Source organism: Corapipo altera, unplaced genomic scaffold (assembly GCF_003945725.1).
Source record: "Corapipo altera isolate COAL_440 unplaced genomic scaffold, ASM394572v1 113, whole genome shotgun sequence".
NCBI lineage: Eukaryota > Metazoa > Chordata > Aves > Passeriformes > Pipridae > Corapipo > Corapipo altera.
In genome coordinates, this window is record NW_020884895.1 from 3,086,455 (window position 1) to 3,108,613 (window position 22,159).

At 45.7% G+C, this 22,159-nt stretch overlaps 1 protein-coding gene across 1 annotated transcript; it reads left to right on the plus strand.

The window, feature by feature from the left end:
- Positions 1-6: 6 nt before the first annotated feature.
- EIF2B5 (eukaryotic translation initiation factor 2B subunit epsilon) lies at positions 7-18,716 on the plus strand. The gene is made up of 16 exons (XM_027647378.1): positions 7-92; positions 1,212-1,336; positions 1,731-1,916; positions 2,001-2,178; positions 3,441-3,521; positions 4,259-4,336; positions 4,417-4,729; positions 5,363-5,508; positions 5,792-5,930; positions 6,550-6,651; positions 7,324-7,431; positions 8,365-8,455; positions 9,213-9,336; positions 14,128-14,253; positions 15,773-15,883; positions 16,957-18,716. Exons 2-16 carry the CDS (start codon positions 1,224-1,226, stop codon positions 17,020-17,022), a joined length of 1,962 nt encoding a protein of 653 aa, XP_027503179.1. The 5' UTR covers positions 7-92; positions 1,212-1,223; the 3' UTR covers positions 17,023-18,716.
- Positions 18,717-22,159: the final 3,443 nt, after the last annotated feature.

Below are 22,159 nucleotides of genomic sequence, written 5' to 3' on the forward strand. Positions count from 1 at the left end.
CGCAGGACGAGCCGCCGCCGCCGCTCCAGGCCGTGCTAGTCGCCGACAGCTTCAACCGCCGCTTTTTCCCGATCTCCAAGGACCGGCCACGGGTGAGGAATGCCCGTTCCGTGCTGTCACCGGTGCTGTCTGTCCCGGTGTGCGCCGTGCGCGAGCGGCCGGGGCGAGCAGAGCTCTGGCGAGAGGCGAGTGCTCGCCCCGCACTGGGTCGGGAGGAGGCGGCGAGGCCGTCCCGGGCTCGGGCAACCCCCGCCGAGGCTTTTGCCGCCTCCCCCCGCGCTGCGGAAACCTCTGACAGTTCTATGTAAGAGTTTATGTGTAAGAGTCTTTAAGAGTTTACTTAAGAGTCTGTGAGACTTTATATCCCCCGCTGGAGAGGCAGCGAGAGTCTAATTGCTGCCCACTCTTCCATATATCACCGCGCTGCTGGCTTCTCTGTGTGTGGTGCAGGAGCGGCAGCAGGTTTGGACAGGTTCGTTTGTGATAAAGGAACAAAATCTTGGTCCTTGTCAGTAGTGGGTGAAAGAATATGGCCAAAAATGGATGGGGAAAATACTTTAATTATCCGGCTCAGAGGGATGTGTGTTAAAGGAGCATAAAAAGCTTCTGGAGAATTTAGATATGGACAATTATCTCACCTCGTTTGCTGATTAAATGTTTATGGTGCTCATAATTATACACGCGAGCTCAGGCCTGAAACAAAGCAGCACCAGAAATTAATTAAAGAATAGTATGAGATCACTCAGTTGTGAATCAGTAACTCAGTTTAGAAGTGTGAGTTGGATCTCAAGTCAAGAGAATACTTGCTTTACTTCAGGTTGGGATTTTTTTCCCCTTATTTAATTGTGGACATTCATATTCCTATGGCTTCATCATTCGTGTCTGACAGGTTTTTCTTGAAGCAGTTAAAAGCCTGAGTCAGGGAGTCAGCACTCTGGGATTTTTTTTTTTCAGTCTCTGTTATTTATTTGAGTCTTCTTGAAGAGTTTTCTGTGATAACCTCAATTTTTTTATGCCTTCCTCTCGGAACTGAAGATCTCCACCTATAGAAGATCAGAAATTAACTTTTCCTGTTTAGATCAACTCTAAAAGTTTTTTATAAAAGGTGGTGGAGCAGTTACTTGTATTATGTTTCTGGTACTACTGACAATATTATATCCTGAAGTTGTAAGGGACTGTCTATATGCTTTTTGGTTTTGGGTTTTTTTCAGGCTCTTTTACCTATGGCAAATGTGGCCATGATTGACTATACCTTGGAATTCCTAACAGCAACTGGAGTGGAAGAAACCTTTGTTTTCTGCTGTTGGAAGTCAGCTGAGATAAAAGAACATTTGCAGTAAGAATCTCTTCTTCTTTTTAACTTTATCATAGAAAAGATTTTTCTGTCCTCCCAACAAGCCTCAAAGGCCTGACTCATCCTTCTGAGGAAAACTGCAAGAGATTCCCTTTGAACCGTGGTCTCCTAGCATATCTCAAAAAAGACTGTTCCTCCTGTGTAGGAGAGTGGTTGTGCAGTGTATTGGGGTTGGGTGTTGTGGGACTCCCCCTCAGTTAACCTGCTGCGTGCACAGGAGTGTCCCCGAGCCTGTCGATAGTGGGCTTGCTGTGACAGGATCCTCCTTACCTCGCCTTACAGATGCACCATGCACTGGGGCACTGTGTCCTAGTGTGTTCTCTGTAGGAACAGACTCTTTGTGCCTTCCTGATGTTTTGGTTTTTTCTGTTTGCAGAAAATCCAAGTGGTGCCGCCACACGTCTCCCAACACGGTGCGGTTTGTGACCTCGGACCTGTACCGCTCCCTCGGTGACGTCCTGCGGGACGTGGATGCCAAGTCCCTCGTTCGTTCCGACTTCATTCTCGTCACTGGGGATGTGGTGTCCAATTTCAATATATCCAAAGCCCTGGAGGAGCACAAGTAGGTGCTGCTTGCCTGGTGTGCTGAGGCTCTGGGCTGTAGCTCTCTGAAGAGTGATCTCAGAGTTCTGCCCTCCTTTTTCAGGTTGCGTCGTAAGATGGAGAAGAATGTTTCCGTGATGACGATGATATTCAAGGAGTCCTCCCCTGGCCATCATGCCAGGTGCAAAGAGGATGACATTGTTATTGCTATGGACAGTGCCACAAACCGTGTCCTTCACTACCAGAGAACCCAGGGGCTGAAACGATTCCGCTTTCCTATGGTGCGTCTGAACCTGACGGGTGGAAAAGGGTTGTGGTAGTGAAGCACCCCATGCAAGGAGGAGATCTTCCTTGAAAATGGGCTGGGGAACAGTTCTTGCTACTTCTCTTGGAGAAGCAGATGATAAGAAGTAACTTGTGGTAAACTAGCTTTTTTTTTTTCCTCAATATATATTTGAGGCTTGGTGAAATTGTACTGGGGCACACATGCTTGGGACTCATTTCAGTTTGAAAGTGGGGCAGATATATTTCTCACAGTTCGGGTTTTGCCTTTTATTTTCTTTTCACCATGTAAAAGGGAGGGAGATGATCTGTGCTGTCACAGGGGCTCACAAATTGGGATGTGTATACCACTGTGCACAGACCATTTTCACAGAATCATTTAGGTTGGAAAAGACCTCTGAGATCATCAAGTCCAACCTTTGACTGATTACCACCTTGTCAACTAGACCATGCCACATCCAGTCATTTCTTGAACTCCTCCAGGGATGGTGATTCCACCACCTCTCTGGGCAGTCCATTCTAGCCCTTTCCTTTTGAAGTATGTTGAGCCTGACTCGGGGTGGAATAACAGCAGGTGCAAGGAGTGGTGCCTCCTGTTGTCTCTGCCTGTTCACCTAATAATGTGGTAAATGCTCTGTAAATGTCTGCAGAGGCACTTTCTCCAGTGAGATAGATGGACTGTTTTCTTTTTTCAACTTGGAACTAAGGCGGTGATTGTATAGTATTTTCATCCCCAAATCAGTAGTCAGGAGGTTGTTTTATGCCTTCAAATGAAAGCACAAATCACTGTAGAAAACTCAACTAAACAATAAAAACCAAAAACCTGACCCCACCCCAAAAGCCCTTCCTCCCAAAACCCAACAACAGAAAACCAGCTGACAGTTGTAAAAAATTCACAGGGTGATTTCATAGCTGTGAACTATGAAAATTGTATTTTGATTTATCAAATTTTTTTTGTACATTAGTAGCTCCCAGAGACTGAGATAAAGAGCCTCCTGGAGGAAAAGTGAAGTACAAGCTATTTCTTGGAGAGCTGCAGTGTGTAAGGGTGAAGACAGTCTCTGCTGACTGACACTCAGCTCTTTGTGTGACCAGGCTATGCCTGCTAAGCTTGGGTCTAGTGTAGATCATAGATTTCTCTGATCTTCAGAACTTCAGCCACTTTAATAATTCAGTCAGTACTGCCCCTGTCTCATAGAAGGCTTTTGGGGTTCAGTACTGTGTGAGTCACTTGGATCATCTGAATTTTTTCCTCTTTCAGAGTCTGTTCCAGAACTCTATTGAGAACGTCGAGGTGCGCCATGACTTGCTGGATTGTCACATCAGCATCTGCTCTCCGCAGGTGAGCTCTGCCCTTCAGGGGTCCAAAATTCAGTCTGCATTGCTCCCTTTGTACTGCTGGTGTGCAGGGGGTGCATGTGGCCTGAGTACTGGGTTTGGAAAACAGAACTCTCAGTGGCTGAGCTGAGAGCCTGGGTGGTCATGTGGTGCTGCTCTGTGGAACGTATGGGTGCTCAGCCTGTATCTGGCACCCACTGCTTGAGCCCAGGCAGAACTACACAGTGGATGTGTCCAGAGACTGGCTGATTTGGTGCAGAATGAAACTATTCCAGAAAATAAGTGATTTCATTTTGGATATAGTAACATCTGTGGAACAGAGGTGATGGCTGTGCTGTGGAAAGTGTCAGTACCTGCAGGCTGGTACCATACTAGGGTAACATTCAGGGTTATTCCAGCCAAGCCTCACTAACATCTCTTCCACATGTGATAAAGCTTGTCTGCAGCCTTCCTTTGGGAATTAAACTACAAAGTGAGACTGGGCAGATTGCTTGGAAATGCTAGAGCAATGTTTTGCCCCTTTTGAAAACCAGAATCTGTTCATGGATTCTGGCAGAGGAGGAGGAGATGGGAAGGTCAACATTCCTAGCAGGAGTCAGAGCTTTATTCCAGGCAAGAGCATCACTTTCCTGTATTGTATAACTTGGCTCTCTGAGAACCGTTCAATAGCCACTAATTACCAGGCTTCTCTGACAACATTTTCTCTAACTGTATTATTTCCTTTTATTTTATTTCTGACAGGTGGCTGAGCTGTTCACAGACAATTTTGACTACCAGACACGGGATGACTTTGTGCGTGGTCTGTTGGTGAATGAGGAGGTAAGGAGAGAGTTGTTACAAGGGAGATCCTATTGCCTTGCCTTAGAGAATCTCCTGACATGCTCCTGCCTGTCTCCCAGGTCCTGGGGAACCAGATCCATATGCATGTAACGACAGAAGAGTATGGTGCTCATATATGCAACCTCCTAATGTATGAGGCTGTGTGCTCCGACATCATCCGGCGCTGGGTTTATCCTCTCACTCCGGAGATGAACTTCACTGATGACAAGAACCAGAGTTACACGCATTCCAAACACAACATTTACCGAGGGGTGGATGTTAGCCTTGGCCACGGCAGCATCCTGGAAGAGAATGTGCTCATTGGGCAGGGAACGGTCATTGGCAGCAACTGCTCCATCACAAACAGTGTTATTGGGCAGAACTGTAGGATAGGTGAGTACAAGAATGGGGTTTGTGCCAGCCTTGCCAGGCCAGGGCATAGGTTGCTGGGATTTAGTTTTTAATGTGCATTTGGCACTGAGAGGGGATGACAGGTGGGTAGTGATTGATTTCTAATGGGAAGAAAGGAGAAAACCTTGTTTTTCTAGCAGAGGAAATAGATTAAAGTTTTCAGGGTACCACAGTGAAGCTGGAAGGTGAAAAGTACTTCATGGAAATGAATTGTTTCAGCAATAGAGAATGCATGAACTTTACTGATCTAGAGTTACCACCCACCGAACACATCCTGCAAATGAGGGACATCTGTTCCTATTCTTGTGAGCTGCTTGGTACTCCTTCCTAGCCTTGGCTGGATTTTCTGGGGTTTTTTTGTGATTTGGCTGTATTTGTACAAAACCGACATGTCAGTTGTTATTCTAAACTTAAGTCTCTAGAGAACAAACTTGGCTTTCAGCTTTGGGTAAGAAGTGGCCATAGGCTTCTAAGGCAAATTTTTCCCTGTCATCTGACATCCATTGTGCATCAAGGGTGTTGGAATTCAGTAAGATGCTGTCTAGTGGACTCAGCAGTGTGGGAGAGCAGCAGACTGCCGTGCTCAACATATTTGTACTTGGTGCTTTGTAACAGGTGATAAAGTTGTTTTGGACAGAGCTTTCCTGTGGGACAGAGTACACATAGCAGATAATGTGGAGATCCACCATTCTGTTGTCTGTGACGAGGCTGAAGTGAAGGAGAAAGTAAAGCTAAAGCCCCGCTGTGTCCTCTCTTCTCAGGTGAGATGATTTTTGTCTTCCTTGGCAGGTTACTAAACTTGTACTAGACCATACCAGAATACAGGGCTGCTCCAAGGCTTTTTGCAGGGATGGTGACTGTGCTACTCTCCCACCTTTTTCTTCCCTTTGTTTGACTGGGGCAGTATGGTGTGGGATCTGGCAGTGCACATCAGTTATGCTTGTTCATAAGAGCCTGTCTGGAGCAGCTGTTGTCCCTGCTGGTGGAGGTACATGGGCGCAGTCAGGGTGTTGTTTCATTAAGATATGTTGTACATATTTGCAGGTAGTAGTAGGTCCTGGCATCACTCTCTCTGAGGGCACAGTGATCTCTCTGCACCCCCCAGATGAGGAGGAAGAGGATGATGACCAGTTCAGCGATGATTCTGGTGTGAACAAGGAGGAGAGCAAAGTGAAACTGAAAGGTATGAGAGTCTTTGGCTCCATGCACCAAGGCTGTGCAAGGGCTTCGCCTTCTGTGGTCTTTTGGAGTCTTTCCCTCCCTCATTCAGCAGTCCCAGGCTGGAGCTTAGTGCTGCATTCAGCTTGGAACCTATGTGCTTTCATTAGGGCAAGCAAGAATATTCAGCTCAAAGTTGGACAGTGAGATGCACCTCATTATCCCAGTATTAAAATCTTGGAGGCTCAGGTATATTTCATTTTCCTTCAAGTAGGAGCCCTGTAGGAGACAATAAGATCAAGTTGGAAGAGATGTTAAGTTCAAGGCAGTTGCAAGATGTATGTCTTCGTGTCTGGACTGTGTCCAAGGGCTTTGTCCTTGTGAAGTACTGTTTTTACAGTCTGGGTTTGTCGAGGGATCTAAACACGGTCTGCTGAATGCTGCTGCTGTAGGGAGGAGTAAATCGGTCACTTGTCAAGACAAGTGAGAAGATAAAAGCTGAAATCTGTATGCATCTGCAGGAATCCCAGCTCCCTCTTGAAGGATATTTAGGGGCAGTAATGTGCAGGTTATACCAGTTTATTTCAGGTTTGCCTGTAACCAGATCCAGTACATCTATGCTCTGATTGCTGATTCTTTTTCAGGTTACAATAAAAAGGACGTAGGCTCAGAGGGCAGAGGCTATCTCTGGAAACCAGATGACAAGAATGAAGAGGATGAAGAAGAGCAGAGACAAAGCCTATGGGGTGAGGAAAAGTTTAGTGTGGTCACCTGGGGATGAACAGACAGACCTGTGTTGGGGAAACTGGCCAAGTGGGATGTTGATAGTTGTGTGCAGAGCAAGACTTGAGCTTTGTGAAGCAGACTGGCTCCAGGTAACACCTGTGTGTGGAGGCAAGGTGAGAGGTGAAAGCAGTTGATTGCCACATCATCATCTCCAACAGTTGATGGACCAGATTCTCTCTTTCTGTGCTCTGTGGAAGGTGTTTATTAGATAAGTGACTTGCTCTAACATCCAGAGCTATCTGTGCTGTGGATGCTGCACTATGGGGTACCAGGCCCTCCCTCAGAGGGAATATGCTTTGGCTATTGCAGGTGCTGCTGGCTTTCTTCCTAGGAGTGACAGTGTCTGCTGACATTGCTCCACCGTGAGTCAGCAGCCTGCGCAAAATGCATTTGCTTCTGTCCCTGTCCTTTGTCGTCTGCCTGCAGACTTTCAAAAAATGCCATTATCCTAGTGCCAGCTGCACTATTCCCTCTGCAGCAAATCTAATCATCTGGACCTGTAAATAGAAGCTTCCCTGCAAGGACAGATAGTTGCTGACTTGGTTGGGAAGTCCCTAGGATACCTGTTTCCTCATGCATGTGATAGTTGCAGCTTTTGGGTGCTGAATTGTGCATCTTCTCTTCTTCCTCAGGCCCAGCTATGCATTCAGAGGAAGAGAGCGAGTCAGACAGTGACCTGAGCATGGGCTCTGAGGAGCCAGATAGTCGGGCAGCATCCCCTCAGCTGGATGACATCAAAGGTGAGAGATGGGTGGAAAGAACTGTGGTGACTCTGCAGAGATAATGCAATGTGTGAGATTTGTGCTGCTTTCTCTGTGTGTATTGGAAAAATTGTGGACGTCTATAATATGCTGTTTCCTGACTTCACTTCCTGCATATTCTACAGAGGTCTTTAGTATTCTCTGTATCCTTGTTGTGTTAACCCAAGGCAGCCAAGGATGAGAAACTAGACAAAGATCCTCCATCTTTCTCATTCCTGATCACTGGGTCTACATGAAAGAGCTCCCTAAATTGTCTGTTTAAATGGCAGTGCTATTGCCTAAACTCAGAGACTGTGGGAAAGTCCAGCAGAGTTTCCCTGTGTGGACTAGCTTAGTGCTGTTCTTGATGGAGAATTCAATGTCCTTGTAGGAGCTGCATCTTTTGGCAGGGATGTTTTGTTTTTCTCTTTTGTTATGTTAAGCTTATCTGGATTTGAAATGGGTTCAAGCCAAACTGAAAAAAAAACCCAAAAACAAAAACCAAAAAACCAACCAACCAAGTTTTCATGTTGGAATATCTCCCCTAAGGAAATGAAATCAATAAATTTTAGGTTAGAATTCATATCTTTAGTTATGGGAAGATCAGGTTTGTCTGAACGGGAAAAGCTAGATTGTGAAAGTATAATAGAAATTCCACTCTAAAAGGTTCCCTGTCGAGGTAAATAGCTTTGTACTGGTTCTGTGGATAGATTAATGATTTCTAGTAGGTAGTTTCCTATATTTCCTATATTTGAATTATATCCCATTATTTGTAAGCATAATTGCTGTAAGTTTGTGTCAGCTTACAGAGAACAAATAGACATCAGTGTCAGAATTCTTCCTTTGTGAAGGGCATAGTTCCTTCAGTAATGAGCATTTTGAAGAATCTGTGCTTTTCCCTCACCTCTAACTGCCTGTCCTTTCTTTCATTAGTTTTCCAGAATGAGGTTCTGGGTACATTACAGAGGGGTGAAGAAGAAAACATTTCCTGTGACAACCTGGTCCTGGAAATAAACTCCCTCAAGTGAGTGTTCCCCTAGGGATGCTGTCCCTTATGCTGAATGGTTGACTTTGACAGCAGACCTGTCAAAAGAAGAGGAGAAACCATATGAATGCTCTTGTTTGATTGTTAAACATTAATTTTATCAGTATGGAGCATGACAAATGCATCATGACTGAATGACATCAGAAGTTGATTGAGAGCACCAGCTGCATCTGTAGCATCCTTGGTGGTTAGGCTTTTCCTGCCCTGGTTCTGTAAGGAGAGATTGAATTGCTCTTAAGTAACTGTGGACTGAAGAGAGCAAGCCAGTTCTTGGCACAACTGCCTGTGAGTTCACACAGGGTCTGCTGCTCTGTGCATTGCAGCACTCAGCCAGGTGCCTGCAGCTGGGGCTGTGCTGTGGCTTGTCCACACTGCTGTTACAGCAGCAAGTCTAGAACGTAATCGGAGTGCCTTTTACCTGGTATTTCTCAAATCCAAACCTGTTTCCCTTCTTTTGTGCAAGAGCATTGCTATAGCACTCTGGTAAGTGTGAGGGTGCTATCCTTGCAGCAGTTTGTTCCACTGTGATAGCAGATTTTCAGGACTTGTGGCCTTTGCAGGGCCTGATGTAATGCAAGGTGGTTTTATTGCCTGAACATTTGGAAAACCAATCAACCAAGTAAAAAAACAAGTCTGGAAGATGAAAATCAGATTTTCTGCTGTATCTCTGTGAAGAGCTACAGTCTGCAGATTGATAGTGTGAAATGTTGGGGTGTTTTTGCCTTTTTCATCGTAGATACGCATATAACATTGGCCTGAAGGAGATGATGCAGGTGCTCAGTAAAGTGATCCTGGAGTTCCCACTGCAGCAGCTGGATGCAAACCTGGACTCCCAAAGCTATTTCTCAGCGTTACTTCCTGTAAGTCTTGCTCCATTTGACTCTTCTTTGGACTTGTCTCCTAATGTGTGGCCATCCCTTTGTGTGCCCCAGGTAGTTCCTGGCTGAGAAGTCTCTTTGGTTAATCCTGATGCCACTTGAACTCCATGAGTTCACGAGCCTCTTCATCTTCTATAGAAGTAAAAGTGAACTGAAACTATTGTACCTGCTTGACAGAACTTGGCTGAGACTGTAGGTGTGGGAGCTCTGCTTCAGTACCTGTGGTTTGTCTCTGTTTCCTGTGTGGGATAGAAGGGCATTGCTGGTGTAGAAGAGAAAAGAAAAGGTCTGTTAGTGATGTCTTTACGGGCTTGCATTCCAGGAACCCCGTTCCAATCTATCCTAAGCCCTGTCCCTGGGGCAGCAAGGGGCACTCCTCTCCCAATGGGATCCTTTCCAAGGTCTTAACTTGTCTGCGTATTGTTGGTGGTGCCAGTTTTTTTTTTTTTTCAGTCAAATGCAAAGGCACAATATTATTGTCTTCATGGGAAGATAGTTCTGCTTTGTCTCTAGAGAGATGGATTGTATGATTGGGTGAGACCAGTTTCAATTTCCTGACTTACAGGAGACAAAGTAGGGTAGGATCTGTTCTAAAAAGCAGGCAGTCTTGTCTTAGTGGTTTTGTTGGTCCAAGCTGAAGTCATTGTAGCATTTTTGTCTCTTTATTGCCGATTTATGCATTTGACTTTGCAAAATCTACAGGTTACCAAGATGCTCTTTCACAATGAATGAGTCTGACATGTGTTTGGGACAGACTACTTTAATTTTTTTAGGACTCTTTTTATTTTTTGTAGGAGATTGATCTTAAGAGGAACACTAGACTTCCTGCTAATCCTTTCTCTGAGGAAGTGTGTGCTGTCAATTGATGGGGAAGGGAGAAAAGCCAATTCTCCTTTGTGTAGGTGTAAGCATGGTACTTAACACCTCCTGGAAGTGTGGAGATGCCTTCTGCAGGAAACATCCATGTGAACTGATCTGTTTGTCACATGGCTTAGCGAGATTTTTCTGTTTACTCTGTTTAAATTCTTTTTTGCTTTTGTTCATTTTTCCAGACTTATTTTCTTGAATAGCACGTCCTGTCCTGAAAAAAGAGAATAGAAGGGAGTGACTGAAGGAAATGTTGGAGCAGATGTTAGATTCTAAGTGGAAAGCACTACATCTAGACATCAGCTTGTGTGGAATTGGTAGCTGTGTAGGATGTTAGATTTTTTTGTCCCAGCTAGGATATGGCATCTCTTTCTGTCTCCCAGGTTGGGCTCCTAATCTAGCATGAGTGGAACATAAGAACTTCACTGCAGCACCCAGTCAGAAAAGGTTCTAAGTCTGGAATGAAAAATATAAATGCCTAAAGTTTTGTGTAATTGCCCAAAACCTCTTTAGAAGCTGAAGACAATGGATGTACGTGAAGGGCTTACCTCTGGGTAACTTTGTCCATGTATATTTCATCAAAGGAAAGCTGGTGCTCATGTTTAACAGCTGAGACAGCAAATCAACTCACCTTTAGTGAGACGCAGTAGTAATCTAAATCTTATATTCAGGGGGACCGTGCCTCATGTCATGGGCAGGTGGAATTTCTCTAGGCAGGCAACTGTGTTGATTTATGAAACACAAATGATTAATCCAGACATTGGTCTTCCAGGGCAGCAGCTTTGTGTTCTTCAGGCAGATAATGTACAGCATCTGAAACTGTGGCTTTTCTGCAACTTGTGGTTCCCTAGTTAGTAAACAGTACACTCCATTAATTTACTGAATCTTACACTCTGGGAATCCCAAGCACTGGCTTGGTATAAGTTAGTATATAATGGAAGCACGTGGCTGAAATGTGCAGCTAAAATTGCTTCAGGCAATAGCGGTATTGGGCTGACATCGGCTCATGATGGTGCAGATATGGCAAAATCTTATTTTGTATGAGATGGAGATACTTGCATTCTGAGAGTGGTGGATATCAGAAGCCCACTGAACCTTGTAAAACTGTTTTATGTTTCTCCCCCTCTTTGTAGCTCAGCTTTGACCAAGAGATGCTGAAAGAAGATGGGTTGCTTGTGTAAAACCAGTGGTGGAACAGTCCCAGACAGTTCAGGAGGGGAAATTGTGGAAATGCCATAGTTATGATGTATGGTTTGACTTGAAACCACAGTATGTGCTCTGAAGTGCTGGCTCCCGAGCACGAAGCTTTTAAGTGTTGCAGCAGTTTTAGGAAACAAGCATCCGGTAAAGGATATGCCCGTGGGTACGTTTTTCAGATGAAACGGGGAGGCTTGAGAAATAGAGATATCCAGTTTGATGTATGCCAGGTGTCTTGTTCAGCTCTTACACAGGATGTAGAGCAGAGACTTTTCCTAGAACTGTAAACAGGGATTCTGTAACATTGTGCAAGTGAACACAACATGAGATTGCTTATATCTGGGACTAAAATGGATCTCTGCTTTCACTGAAGCCCTCTATGGTGATCAGCACAGATGCTGTTGTGGTGTAACAGGTTGGAATTATAATTTTGTCCCTCATGTTTTGCATGTACATCATGATGGTGTTCTGTGCTGGGGGTAGATGTAAAATAGTTTTAGTGTCAAGACTGTCCTTCTGACAAGAGAACTGGATCACAAACCTCTTTGAAGTTGTTACAGCATCACTGACCAGATTTGATGAAGATGAATCAACCTGTCAGAGGGATTTTATTGCTTTCTCCAGACTGTAGATTGTTTGAGGAGTTACCTGGGCAGAGTCAAAGCCTGGAAAGTTATGGTATTGTCAGTAAGGCTCTCTGTCATGTATCTTTTCATCCTTTTCAGTGTTTTATCAAATAAAAAATAATTTCAAGCTTCTAATTATCCAGTTCAGAGTTTTCGTGATCTCCCCAGATGGCCTCTCTGGTCAAATAGGCTCAGAGGATGTTTTTACTGGGACTTGAGCCCTCCTTTCCCCAGTAGCACCAGCTACACTGCAGTGCACGTTCTCAGCCTGAGATGGTGTATTTTTTTTCTCCTTTCTCTTTCCCAGCAATAGGCACGCTGGATTGAGTCCTGGAGTCGTGAGTGTTTATAGCTCTGCTTTCTTTATAAATAACTTACTTTCAGAAACTCAACAGCTTCTGTCAACAGAAAGGTATTACAAAGTGTTTCTGAGCCTGGAAGGAACTGGATAGTAGCTTTACTACATTTGAGGTGAAGATTCTGAAGAATAATAAAAATACAGGAGATGGTGCAGAGCAGGGGAAGAGTATCTAGGATTAAGCATTTTGCTAAAGGCTAAAATACTTTCTGGAAATATGCCACACAACCCTCAGTTTTTTTTGTGACGCCGTTATGATTAGAATCACTCTGTGCTATTACTGTTGTTCCTTGAGCCAGTTGATGTAGTACTATAGAGATCAGCTTGTTTATACTAATCCCCTCCTTTGTTTCTGTTTGAGGCATGCAAATTCTAGCCTGGTTGTGTAGAAAATATGTCTGAAGAAGTGATGGAATGTAGTACCATGGAGTAGATGAGCACTGTTTCCTAGCACAGGCTGTCTTTGGTAGTCCACACTGGCCTGGACCATCACCACAGTCTGGGTTCCACCCCTGCTGTGTGTCCTCTAGCTCTCCCTCTATCAGGGCTACTGCCTGTTAACAATTGTCCTGGACAGAATAATGCTGATTAACCCCGAATGTAGGTGACTCAGATCTCCTTCATCACACCCCAAGCCCCTGTGAATTAAATGTTTCCCTGAAAAACAGACCAGATGTGTTCTGTAAGGAGACACTGCTGAAGGCACACCAAAACAGTGTATATGTACAGGTGTGCCAGGGATGTAGTTGCAGGATCATCTGCTGTTGAATTACTCCATTTAATAAGATATGTAACTCTGATTTAATTTCCTGCAGTGTTTTGTAGAATGATCAGGTCATGATGTGGCCAATGCAGAATTTTTGTACTTTAACCGAGTTCTGATACCTTTTAAAATTGTTATGGAGGGGAATCTAAGTATTACCTCCTGTCCCCGATTCAGGTCAGTCTGTGCTGCTTTGCAGAGCTCCCAGCTGCTTGCTTCCCAGATTCGTGCAACAACTGAAAGAGCTATGGAGGACTTGGACAGAAATATTATTTGAAGAGGCAGCACCAAAATCATGAAACTTAAGACTTCATAAAAAATAAGCCTTGGAGGAGAGGACTGAGATCAGCTAATAGTGTAACAATTTCTTGCCCTTCACCCTTCCCACCCATTCCCTGCAGCAGACTCCAGGATCCAAGCAAGCCTGTAGGCACACAGCAAACGTGTGACTTGCAGTTAGGGGCTGCTCTGCTGTGTTCCTGTTTCAGGGGTAGCTGTTTTTCACTGTTCACTTCCTCTCAGCTGGTAATTATCCTGGCACTGTCTTTTTCTATGTTTTCTTATTTGTTCTTCCACTTTGAAGGAAAATTTCACTGAAATGTCAAATGCTTCTGCTGGGGGGAAGCTTTGAGTAGCATGTATGTGTCTCTCCTTATTGGTCTGCTGTGATTTGCTTTAAATACCAGATTCCATTGAACACATTTATTGTGATGACCTGGTATTCCATCCAGAGAGGCAAAACCAAGAAAGCTAACGGATGTCATCAAAGCTGCTTAGTAAAACCAGGTCCTGTCTGCACATGTGCAAATGGACAGAGTGGGGTAAATACATGAAGTGGTCATTTGAATGGTTTCTTAAAATGCTTCCCTGAACCAGTTTCTTAGTGCAGCACAGCTGAGAAACAGGGCTGAGTGCACCCATCCATCTCAGCTCAGGAACTCTTCTGTGTTTTCCCCCTGCAGCTGTTGAAAAACTGGACCCCCTTGTTTAAGAACTACATAAAACGAGCATCAGATCACTTGAATGCCTTATGTGCCATTGAGGAATTCTTCCTGGAACATGACAGTCTCTGCGCATCGATAGCTAAAGTGAGTATCTGCTCCCAAATCTGAAGACTTGTTTTTCCTGGATTCACGGTGAAATGCATCCTATTTGCATCATCAGCTTGTCTGCTTTAGAGGAGGGAATTTTGGGGTCTCAGTGGAGAGGATGTGTAGGAAATCCATCTATAACGATTTCCTTTAAGAAAAAAAAAGTACTGTGTCTGCCTGTGCCTCTGAGGGAGCACAGCTGAGGGTGAGTATTAATTACCAGCCTGCAGCCTGCAGGGAGCTATTATTTTGCACCTTCTAACCTCGATGCCCTTGTTCTGGTGACACTGGAAGAGGCGAGGCCAGAGGCTTCTTTAGGAAGAGCTTTACTTCATTTGTCTATCTGTGGTCCCTGGGATCTAACTGCTAAATGGCCTATCCTGATTTAGAGCACAAAACAAGCAAACCTGGGAATCACAGATTTTATTTGGGCTGAGCTAGTTATGAAACTAGAAATAAAGAGAAGCTGACATGGCTGATTACCTGTCTCCCCGTTTCTGAGAGTTTTCAGTATATTCCTCCTCACCCTCCTTCACAAATACTTTGTCCCTGCATTCGTTCTTCCCTATCACATGAAGAACATTTGACTTGGATTGCAAGTCTTTCCTTTAGCAGCAACTTAGGAAACCTCTGTCTTTTTTGGAAGAGCTCTCCTAGAGCCTGCTTAACTCTTGGTTCTTCAAGAAAGAGTAATCCTAACTTCTACCAGTGCTTCTAGCTGATGGCAAACCACTTAGGACTGGAGCCAAAAGCCTTCAGTTTGGTGAGCCAAAATGTCCTTGAATTACAGCAATTGTTTGGCATGTGTCCATTGTTCTAGGGGCCTGAGTTTCCCTGGAGGCTGGGAATTGAAGTGACACTTTATATTTGGAGTTGGCAGCCAGCTTTGTTAGTTCTCTGCTGCAAGGAGACCAACTGCAAAGTGCCTGCTCTGCCTGAGCACAAAGGCACCCTGAGAAAGCCTGATTGTGTCTCCTCCTTGCTCACAGGGCAGGGGCTTAAGCTGATGAATGACCAATTGCTTTGACACCTGCCATAAGGCACTGCTAAGAGAGAGCTGGCAGGAGGAGGAAGCCTGGGGCAGAGCTGCATAGGTTCATGGTCTTCTGCACGTGTCCCCGTTGTGTGTATGTGGGCCTGCATCAGCTGCTTGTTAGATCTGCTTTGGGGAGGGGTTTGGGTTGCTTTAAAAAGAGAACTTAAGTAACATCTTGAACTGACATCCTCTGTGGCCGTTTGTTGCCCAGGGCCCTCATACCCATCATCCACAGAGCTGAAGCTGATGGGGCTTGAACTTCAACTCATTATGTGTCATAACGTTTAACTGTCAGGAACATAAGGCTTGGTAGGAGAAGCAGAGTTATTTTTAACAGTAAAAGGAAAATGAAGCAGACTGAGTGCCTTCTGTTGAAGATGTAGCTGAGAGACACAGATTACGTGCAAATTTTGTACTTGGACGTGAGTTAGTCCCAAAAGAGCTTATAGAAAGCCTGTTGCTCTTTTCTAATTGATGCAGGTGTTGATGACATTTTACCAGCTGGAAATTCTGGAAGAAGATGTAATTCTCAGTTGGTTCTCTTTGCGGGACACGTCTGACAAAGGAAAGCAGCTTCGGAAAAACCAGCGGGTAAGTCCCAAAGGTGTTTGAAGAGGCCGTGGTGGGGGAACAGAGAGACAACAGCTGCTGAAAGAAACTTTGAGTGGAGTTTGGTGCGACTGTCACCTTCTGTGGAGCAGCTGCCATTACATGGTAGGCCAAGAAACACACCAGTGCACTGAACATTAAGCAACACAACTTTGTTCTCCAGAACAGACGTTTCTGTGCATTCTGCCACAATCGTCCTGTTTGGATGACGAATGGAAGTAGTAGGATTGTTTCTGGTGTGCTCCCTGTAGCACAAGGCCAGCACTTTCTGGAGTAGCAGCACAGCTTCTCTAAGCCAACACCCATTTGAAATGGGCTTTAGGCCAATGCCCTGTGTGCTGGCCCCATGCAATTCCTTTGAAGCTTTCATTCCTGGCTCACCAGTCCCTTCACATATATTTCTAAATGTTTGCTGTACTGAGTGGTTTCATTTGGCTTCTGTTGCAAGGAGCATATAAACTTCCCTCCTCCATCAGGCAGAACTTTGTGCTGCAGTTTGGCTGAGCCCTGTTCCAGTCCTCCTCCCTGGACCTGGAAGAGGAGCAGGGGGAAAAAAAGCCATCTCTGCAAAGGTTTTAAACAAAACTGTTCTTCAAAGTCAGCTATTAGTATAGGTCATCAGTGCTTTCAGCTGCTTGTTCAAGCCCAGTTAAAAGGTAAAATGAGCTGCTTTTTTAATAGCAGTTTCTCAGGGAGTAGTTTTTTTCCCAGCAGAGTTTTCCTAACATGTCTTAGCTAAGGTGCAGCTGTCATCTCTTTTCCCTCAAGCTCTGAAAAACTCTGAAACTTTTGTCTTTTTGCTAAGTGTTGTGGGGATTGTCTGACTGGAGGAATCTCCCTCAGGAATGTAGTCTGCATTTGTCTGTGGCATCCCAGTTGTTTTTCACCTAACTGTCTCCTTCTCCCTCAATCTGTCTCAGTTTCTATGTCTTCTGGAAACACTTTCTCTTTCTTGTGTATGATAGTGATGATCACTCACACAGTGTATTTGTTGAGCATTTGCAGCATCTCTTTGGTGTCAGTTGTTGCCCAATTATGTATCGTTCTTTCTGCAGCTCCAGAAGTTTATCCAATGGCTGGAGGAGGCAGAGGAGGAGTCGTCTGATGGCGACCAAGACTGACGTGGTGGCTCAGCATGAGAAAAGGCTCTCACTGCCTTTCTGGGCCGAGTGGGCAGGGCAAGATCAATGCCAGTGCATGGTGTGTAGATGTGAGGCCTGACATCAAAGTGACTGACAATCCCATCATCAATTCAGTTGTGTGTTCCCAACTTCACCACTTCCCTCCCTCCCTCACTTGCACAGCTTATGTTGCAACCCAGTGTAAAAACCATAAGGGAAAAGCAGGAGGTGGTGATACCTAAAATCCCTCTGGAACCTGGATATGATATACTATAAGCTATCTTTGGGGAGGTCTTTGTTACTAATACAAAGGGAACGAGGAGATGCAAATGCATATGATACCCATTTAGATCTAACCATCGGGATTGTGGAAGAATGGTCATACAGCTAAGGTATTTGGAGTCATTGTTGCTTCTGGAGCTTAGAGAACTCCTGCTGAAGAGAGACTGGCAAGGTTGGTGAGTAAGAGCATGTGGATTAGGATCTGGAGTGCAGGACTGGGATTCAGGAGTTCCTGTGCCTGGAGAAGATGCAATTGTATGAGGATGCCCAAGGCATTTTGCAGCCTAGAAGGCACTTCTGTGATCTTTCCAAAAGGGAAAATCTCTTGCCATCTGCCATGCTAGGATCTAACACGAGGTTGCACAGTGGAGTTGGTAAAACCATGTGTTTCCCCTGCTGTAGAACCGGGGATGGTGTGTGTCAGCTCCCTGGGTGGGGTTGGCTAGCAGTGGATGTGCACTGGCCTGTGAAATGCTGTGCAGGTCGACACATCTTACATGTGATCTGTCTTCTGTGCACCCCAGCTTAGCAGACATGTTTTAGAGAAGTGTCTGTTTCTTTATTTTTTTTATAAAAAGGGAGCAGAGGTGCCTGGCTCCTCCTGCTGCACCAACTACACTTGTGTTTTGCTCCGGGGGGCACTGACTGCACCAGCTGCTTTAAAGAGGATGCAAGTTCCTAAATTCTGCTCCAGTGTGAAAAGGAGCGAGTGGTATTTCCTTCAACAGCACGTGGTCTGTGTATCCACATGATTTCAGTTATACAAGCTTGCTTACTTCATGTCCTTTTATTTGTTTGAAAACTTCCCTCAGACAGCAGGGAAAGTGCTGCAAACCCACTGTGAAGTTCTGCAGCCGCAGAGCAGCTCAGCAAGCAGCAGGGAGTGAGTGTGCCTCTGGCACTTTGTTGCCTGCACAAACAATATGTGGCAGCAGTAAGGCCTTTAAGAACAGCTTCCTTGAAGTGTCACTGTGCTGTGTTCTTCCATGCTCTCAAAGAACAGAGCAAAAAGGGCACAGCGAGCATCAGCGTGTCTTCATAGGTGGGTTATTTGTTGAATGTGCTGACCTTGCCTCTGCCCCTTCAGGAGGAGCATGGAATAAATCCTTTGCAGGGGGAAATGCACTGGAGCTGCCCACTCAGGATATATTTACTTGGCTGTTCCGTGGTGCCACAATTGTCAGTGAGGGGACAGCGTTGGAGACCAGGGATACTGACTCTTAAAAGCTGATGTGCAGGCAGGGCGATCTTGTGCACTCACTATCAGTTGCAAGGATTGTGCATAAATGTCCTTGTTTTCTGACATTGCAAACTCAGTCTTGTAAATGTTGGGGAAATAGTTGGTATCTGAATTTTCTGTATCTGCCAATATTTAATTCAGGGAGCAAATAAAACCTATCCTGGTGTTACCAGCTTGTTTGCTTTTTTTTGCCTTGGGATTTTATGTCTCCAGTTGTGGTACATGCCTGAGCAGGGCTTCGTCTGTAAGCTAAATAACTCATTGCTACTTTCTCCTGAAGAGATTTTAAGCACACAGTAGACAGGTGGAGAAATCAGCAGAGCACCAAATTGGTGTAAGTGTTCATTGATAACTCACGTTTACAACTAGAGAACAGTTCTGAACATAGAATCCTGAAATGGGTGAGGTTTGGTTTTGTACAGGATTATGTTGCAAAGACGAACCTTAAGTCCAATGAAACCTGTTATCATTTGTCATTTTGAGAGTTAGTGGGAATGCTGGCTGTTAGGCACTGCATTGTGCCCTCGTGATGCTGGGGAGTAGGAACTGGCAGAGAGGGGGAAGGACAGCTACAGAGCTCTTAATAAAACCATTTACAAAACAGCTGCAATACTTGGTAATTTTAAGTATTTTTTTCCTTTTACAATGTAAATATAGCTTAATAATAAATTTAATGTGTAATGCTGTAATTAGTTCAGGTTTGCCAGAAGTTTTTGATTCTTTGTACCAAGTAACAATTCCACTTTTCGTTTTTTCCCCATTCCTTTCTCATTTGCTCCAACTTCTTCGTGATGTGAGCTGCTTTCTAACCCCGGGGGAAAAGGTCGCTCTATGGCCATATATCCTTATCCTTCAGGCCTTGGTGGTGTGTGTGGTGGGTGGTCTTACAGATGCCAAGAATAGAGTAGCAAAAAGGAGACAAATTAGGACACTTGATACTCTCTGAGGCAGAGTTCTGGCATGGTGCAGCATCCTTATGGGCAGGTAAGTGTTGTACTTAAAGGTGCACTGATTGCATTGCTTAAGCACAGGGTGGGCTCGATGCTTTCTGTTACTTTCAGTTAAGACTTCTCTTTAGTTGGAAGACAAGAAATGCCTTTGGGAGCAACCTTGAATGTGCAATCATTGCTATCTATCTTTTTGAGCAAAGTTAGCAGTAAGTATTTTTATTTTTTAATTAGGCTGTAGTAGTCAACGTCTGACTTCCCATCTGAGGCAGATGGACAGATGGATGGATGGATGGATGTCACCTGGTTCCTGTATCAAATCCATACCTTCAGTTAACAGTAGTGAGCTTTTAGAAGAAGATAGTTTTGTGTTGCTTAAAGGTGTAAGTGATGGAACTTAAATACACCCACCTCTGCTTTGGGCTGTTCTGAAGTGCACTAAAATGTCTGAAGCCTGTTTACTCTCTGTAAAGAGAAGCAATGCTATCAATGCTGCAGTTTTTAAATTGCAATAATTGCAAAAGTAAGCCAAGAGGCAGTTTGGAATCTCTTCCTTGTGGACCTGGAGTGCTCAGCACCATCCCCTACTGCTAATTTCTTTGGCTCTGTGTTCTTAACTTCCATTCATTCAGTGAGTCAAACAGCACAAGGCCTCTGTGAGCAGTTAAATCAATCTATCATTGAGTCTATTCAAAGACTTGGCCAGTTTTAAACCAAAAGGCAGCTGTAATAATGAGATTTCCTCTACTACGACTCTCCAGGGGCTGTGGCACCCCTCCCCTGGGCTGCATGTTCTCCCTTGGGAGGCTCAGCACTACAGAAACTTGCCCTTTTGGTAACAAAGGTGTCTAATGTGTATGATACAGGCTCCATGGTGCATCCACAGCTGTGCTGGGAAGTGGGCAAGGGAGTGGCCCTGTCAGGGGCTGACTAGGATTCTTTACCTCGTGCCTGCTTTTGGGTCAGGGAGGTGTTGTAAAACAACTTTCAGATTAGCTCTGTCGGGATTGACACAGGAAGAAGCACCTTAAACTAAACTTTTCCATTCTGACCTGGATTCTTCTTTCCAGGTACACCAGCTTTTACCACAGAGCTCCAGGCATGAGAAAATGACAATTTTCTAAGAGCTGATGTGGAAACGTGGGAGAGCCTTACACTACTTACAACTCCTGCTTACATGAGGACTTCCCTTGATTTTTTTTTTTTTTTATTTTTTTTTTCCCAGTTTAGTGTCAGGTTCTTCACCCAGACTAGCAGTGCTGCCCAGGTAATTGCTAGCACGCCTGTAGGAGTCCTTAATGCAGGAGGAGACTGTTTAGCTCAGCCTGCCTGCCAGCCGGAGGAGCTTGGCTCTGTTCCCTAGAGGATCTCTCTGGCTCCTTTCCTACTGCAGGGGAGTCTGGCGCTGAGGGCTGGTGATCTGGTCTCATGCCCTGTGCAGGCCCATGGCGTGGTGCTTCCTCTGCATTTGTTCCTTCTAATCTGGGACAGTGTGAGGCGGTTCTTGCCCTTCCTGGTGGTGGGTGTTCCCAAAGCTCCATCCACCCCAGCTTTGCTCTCAGCCACAGCTCTGGGAAACTGCTGATGGAGACGGTTCCTCGGTGCCCTTTGGGTGCTTCAGAGGTGTCTGAAGGGGAAACCAGCCAGTCCGGGACTGCTGCAGCACAGAGGCAAGTCCTGGGGACTGGGATCATAGTGCTGAGGACTGTAAGTAAGAGAGAGATGGGGTCGGGAGACAGAGAGGATAAGGAAGAAATCCCAGAGCCAAGGGGATTTCACAGTTGAAGAGGCCACAGTATATGGGAAGGAGAATGTTCATGAAGAGTAGAGGAGGGAGTCTGCTTGGTGAGGAAAAGGGGCTTAGAAACTTGAAGGGAGGGACACTGTGGTGTCCAATGCCTGACTACTGGGGAGAGTTGTTGGATGGTGACAAAGTGTTCAGAGGAAAGCCACAGCTGGAGAGGAACTGGGGTGGGAGGTAGTCCCTGTGTGTGGTGGCCATCAGAGACACAGTATGGGGAGTTCAAAGGGGTCTGGACATGGGAGGACAGGGTAGAGCAGGATGTACCTCATGTTCTGTAAGCTGTACTCAAGGGCCCTGTAGCTGTATGGTATGAGGAGCATGGGGAAGATTGAGAGGTGTGTGATAAAGGACCAGGGCTGTAGAAATGGAAAAGGAAGCCTGTGGTATGGACATGAGCAGTGGAAATTGTGAAGAAGCATCAGTGGGTGTTAAGAGGGGGTAAAAGCTGAATGGGGGTGGGGAGCCTGGGAGGGGGTACATGGGCACACACCAGCTGGGACTGGGAATGTGGGTGCGTGGGGAGTGCCAGGCTGTGTGTGAGGGGACGTGGATGTAAAGGACAAACCCAAGCGCCCCCACAGGCGGTGGGGCTGGCGGTGTGCGCTCCCGGGGGCCACGCACCCAGCCGGGGCACAGCAGGGGCGGACGGGGCCAGTTCCAGCCGGGGGTGGGTCTCCTATGGGTGCGGGGTCTGGCTTGGGGCAGGGTCTGGGCCGACCCTCCCTGGGTGCCAGTTGAGCCCGGTCCCGTTCCATCGCGGTGCCGGCCCGCGCGGCCCCCCGGGGCGCCGGTTCCGGTTCCGGCGGGGCCGGGGCGGCGGGCGGGGCGGGGCCGTCGGGCCGAGCCTGCGCCGTGCGGGCGGGC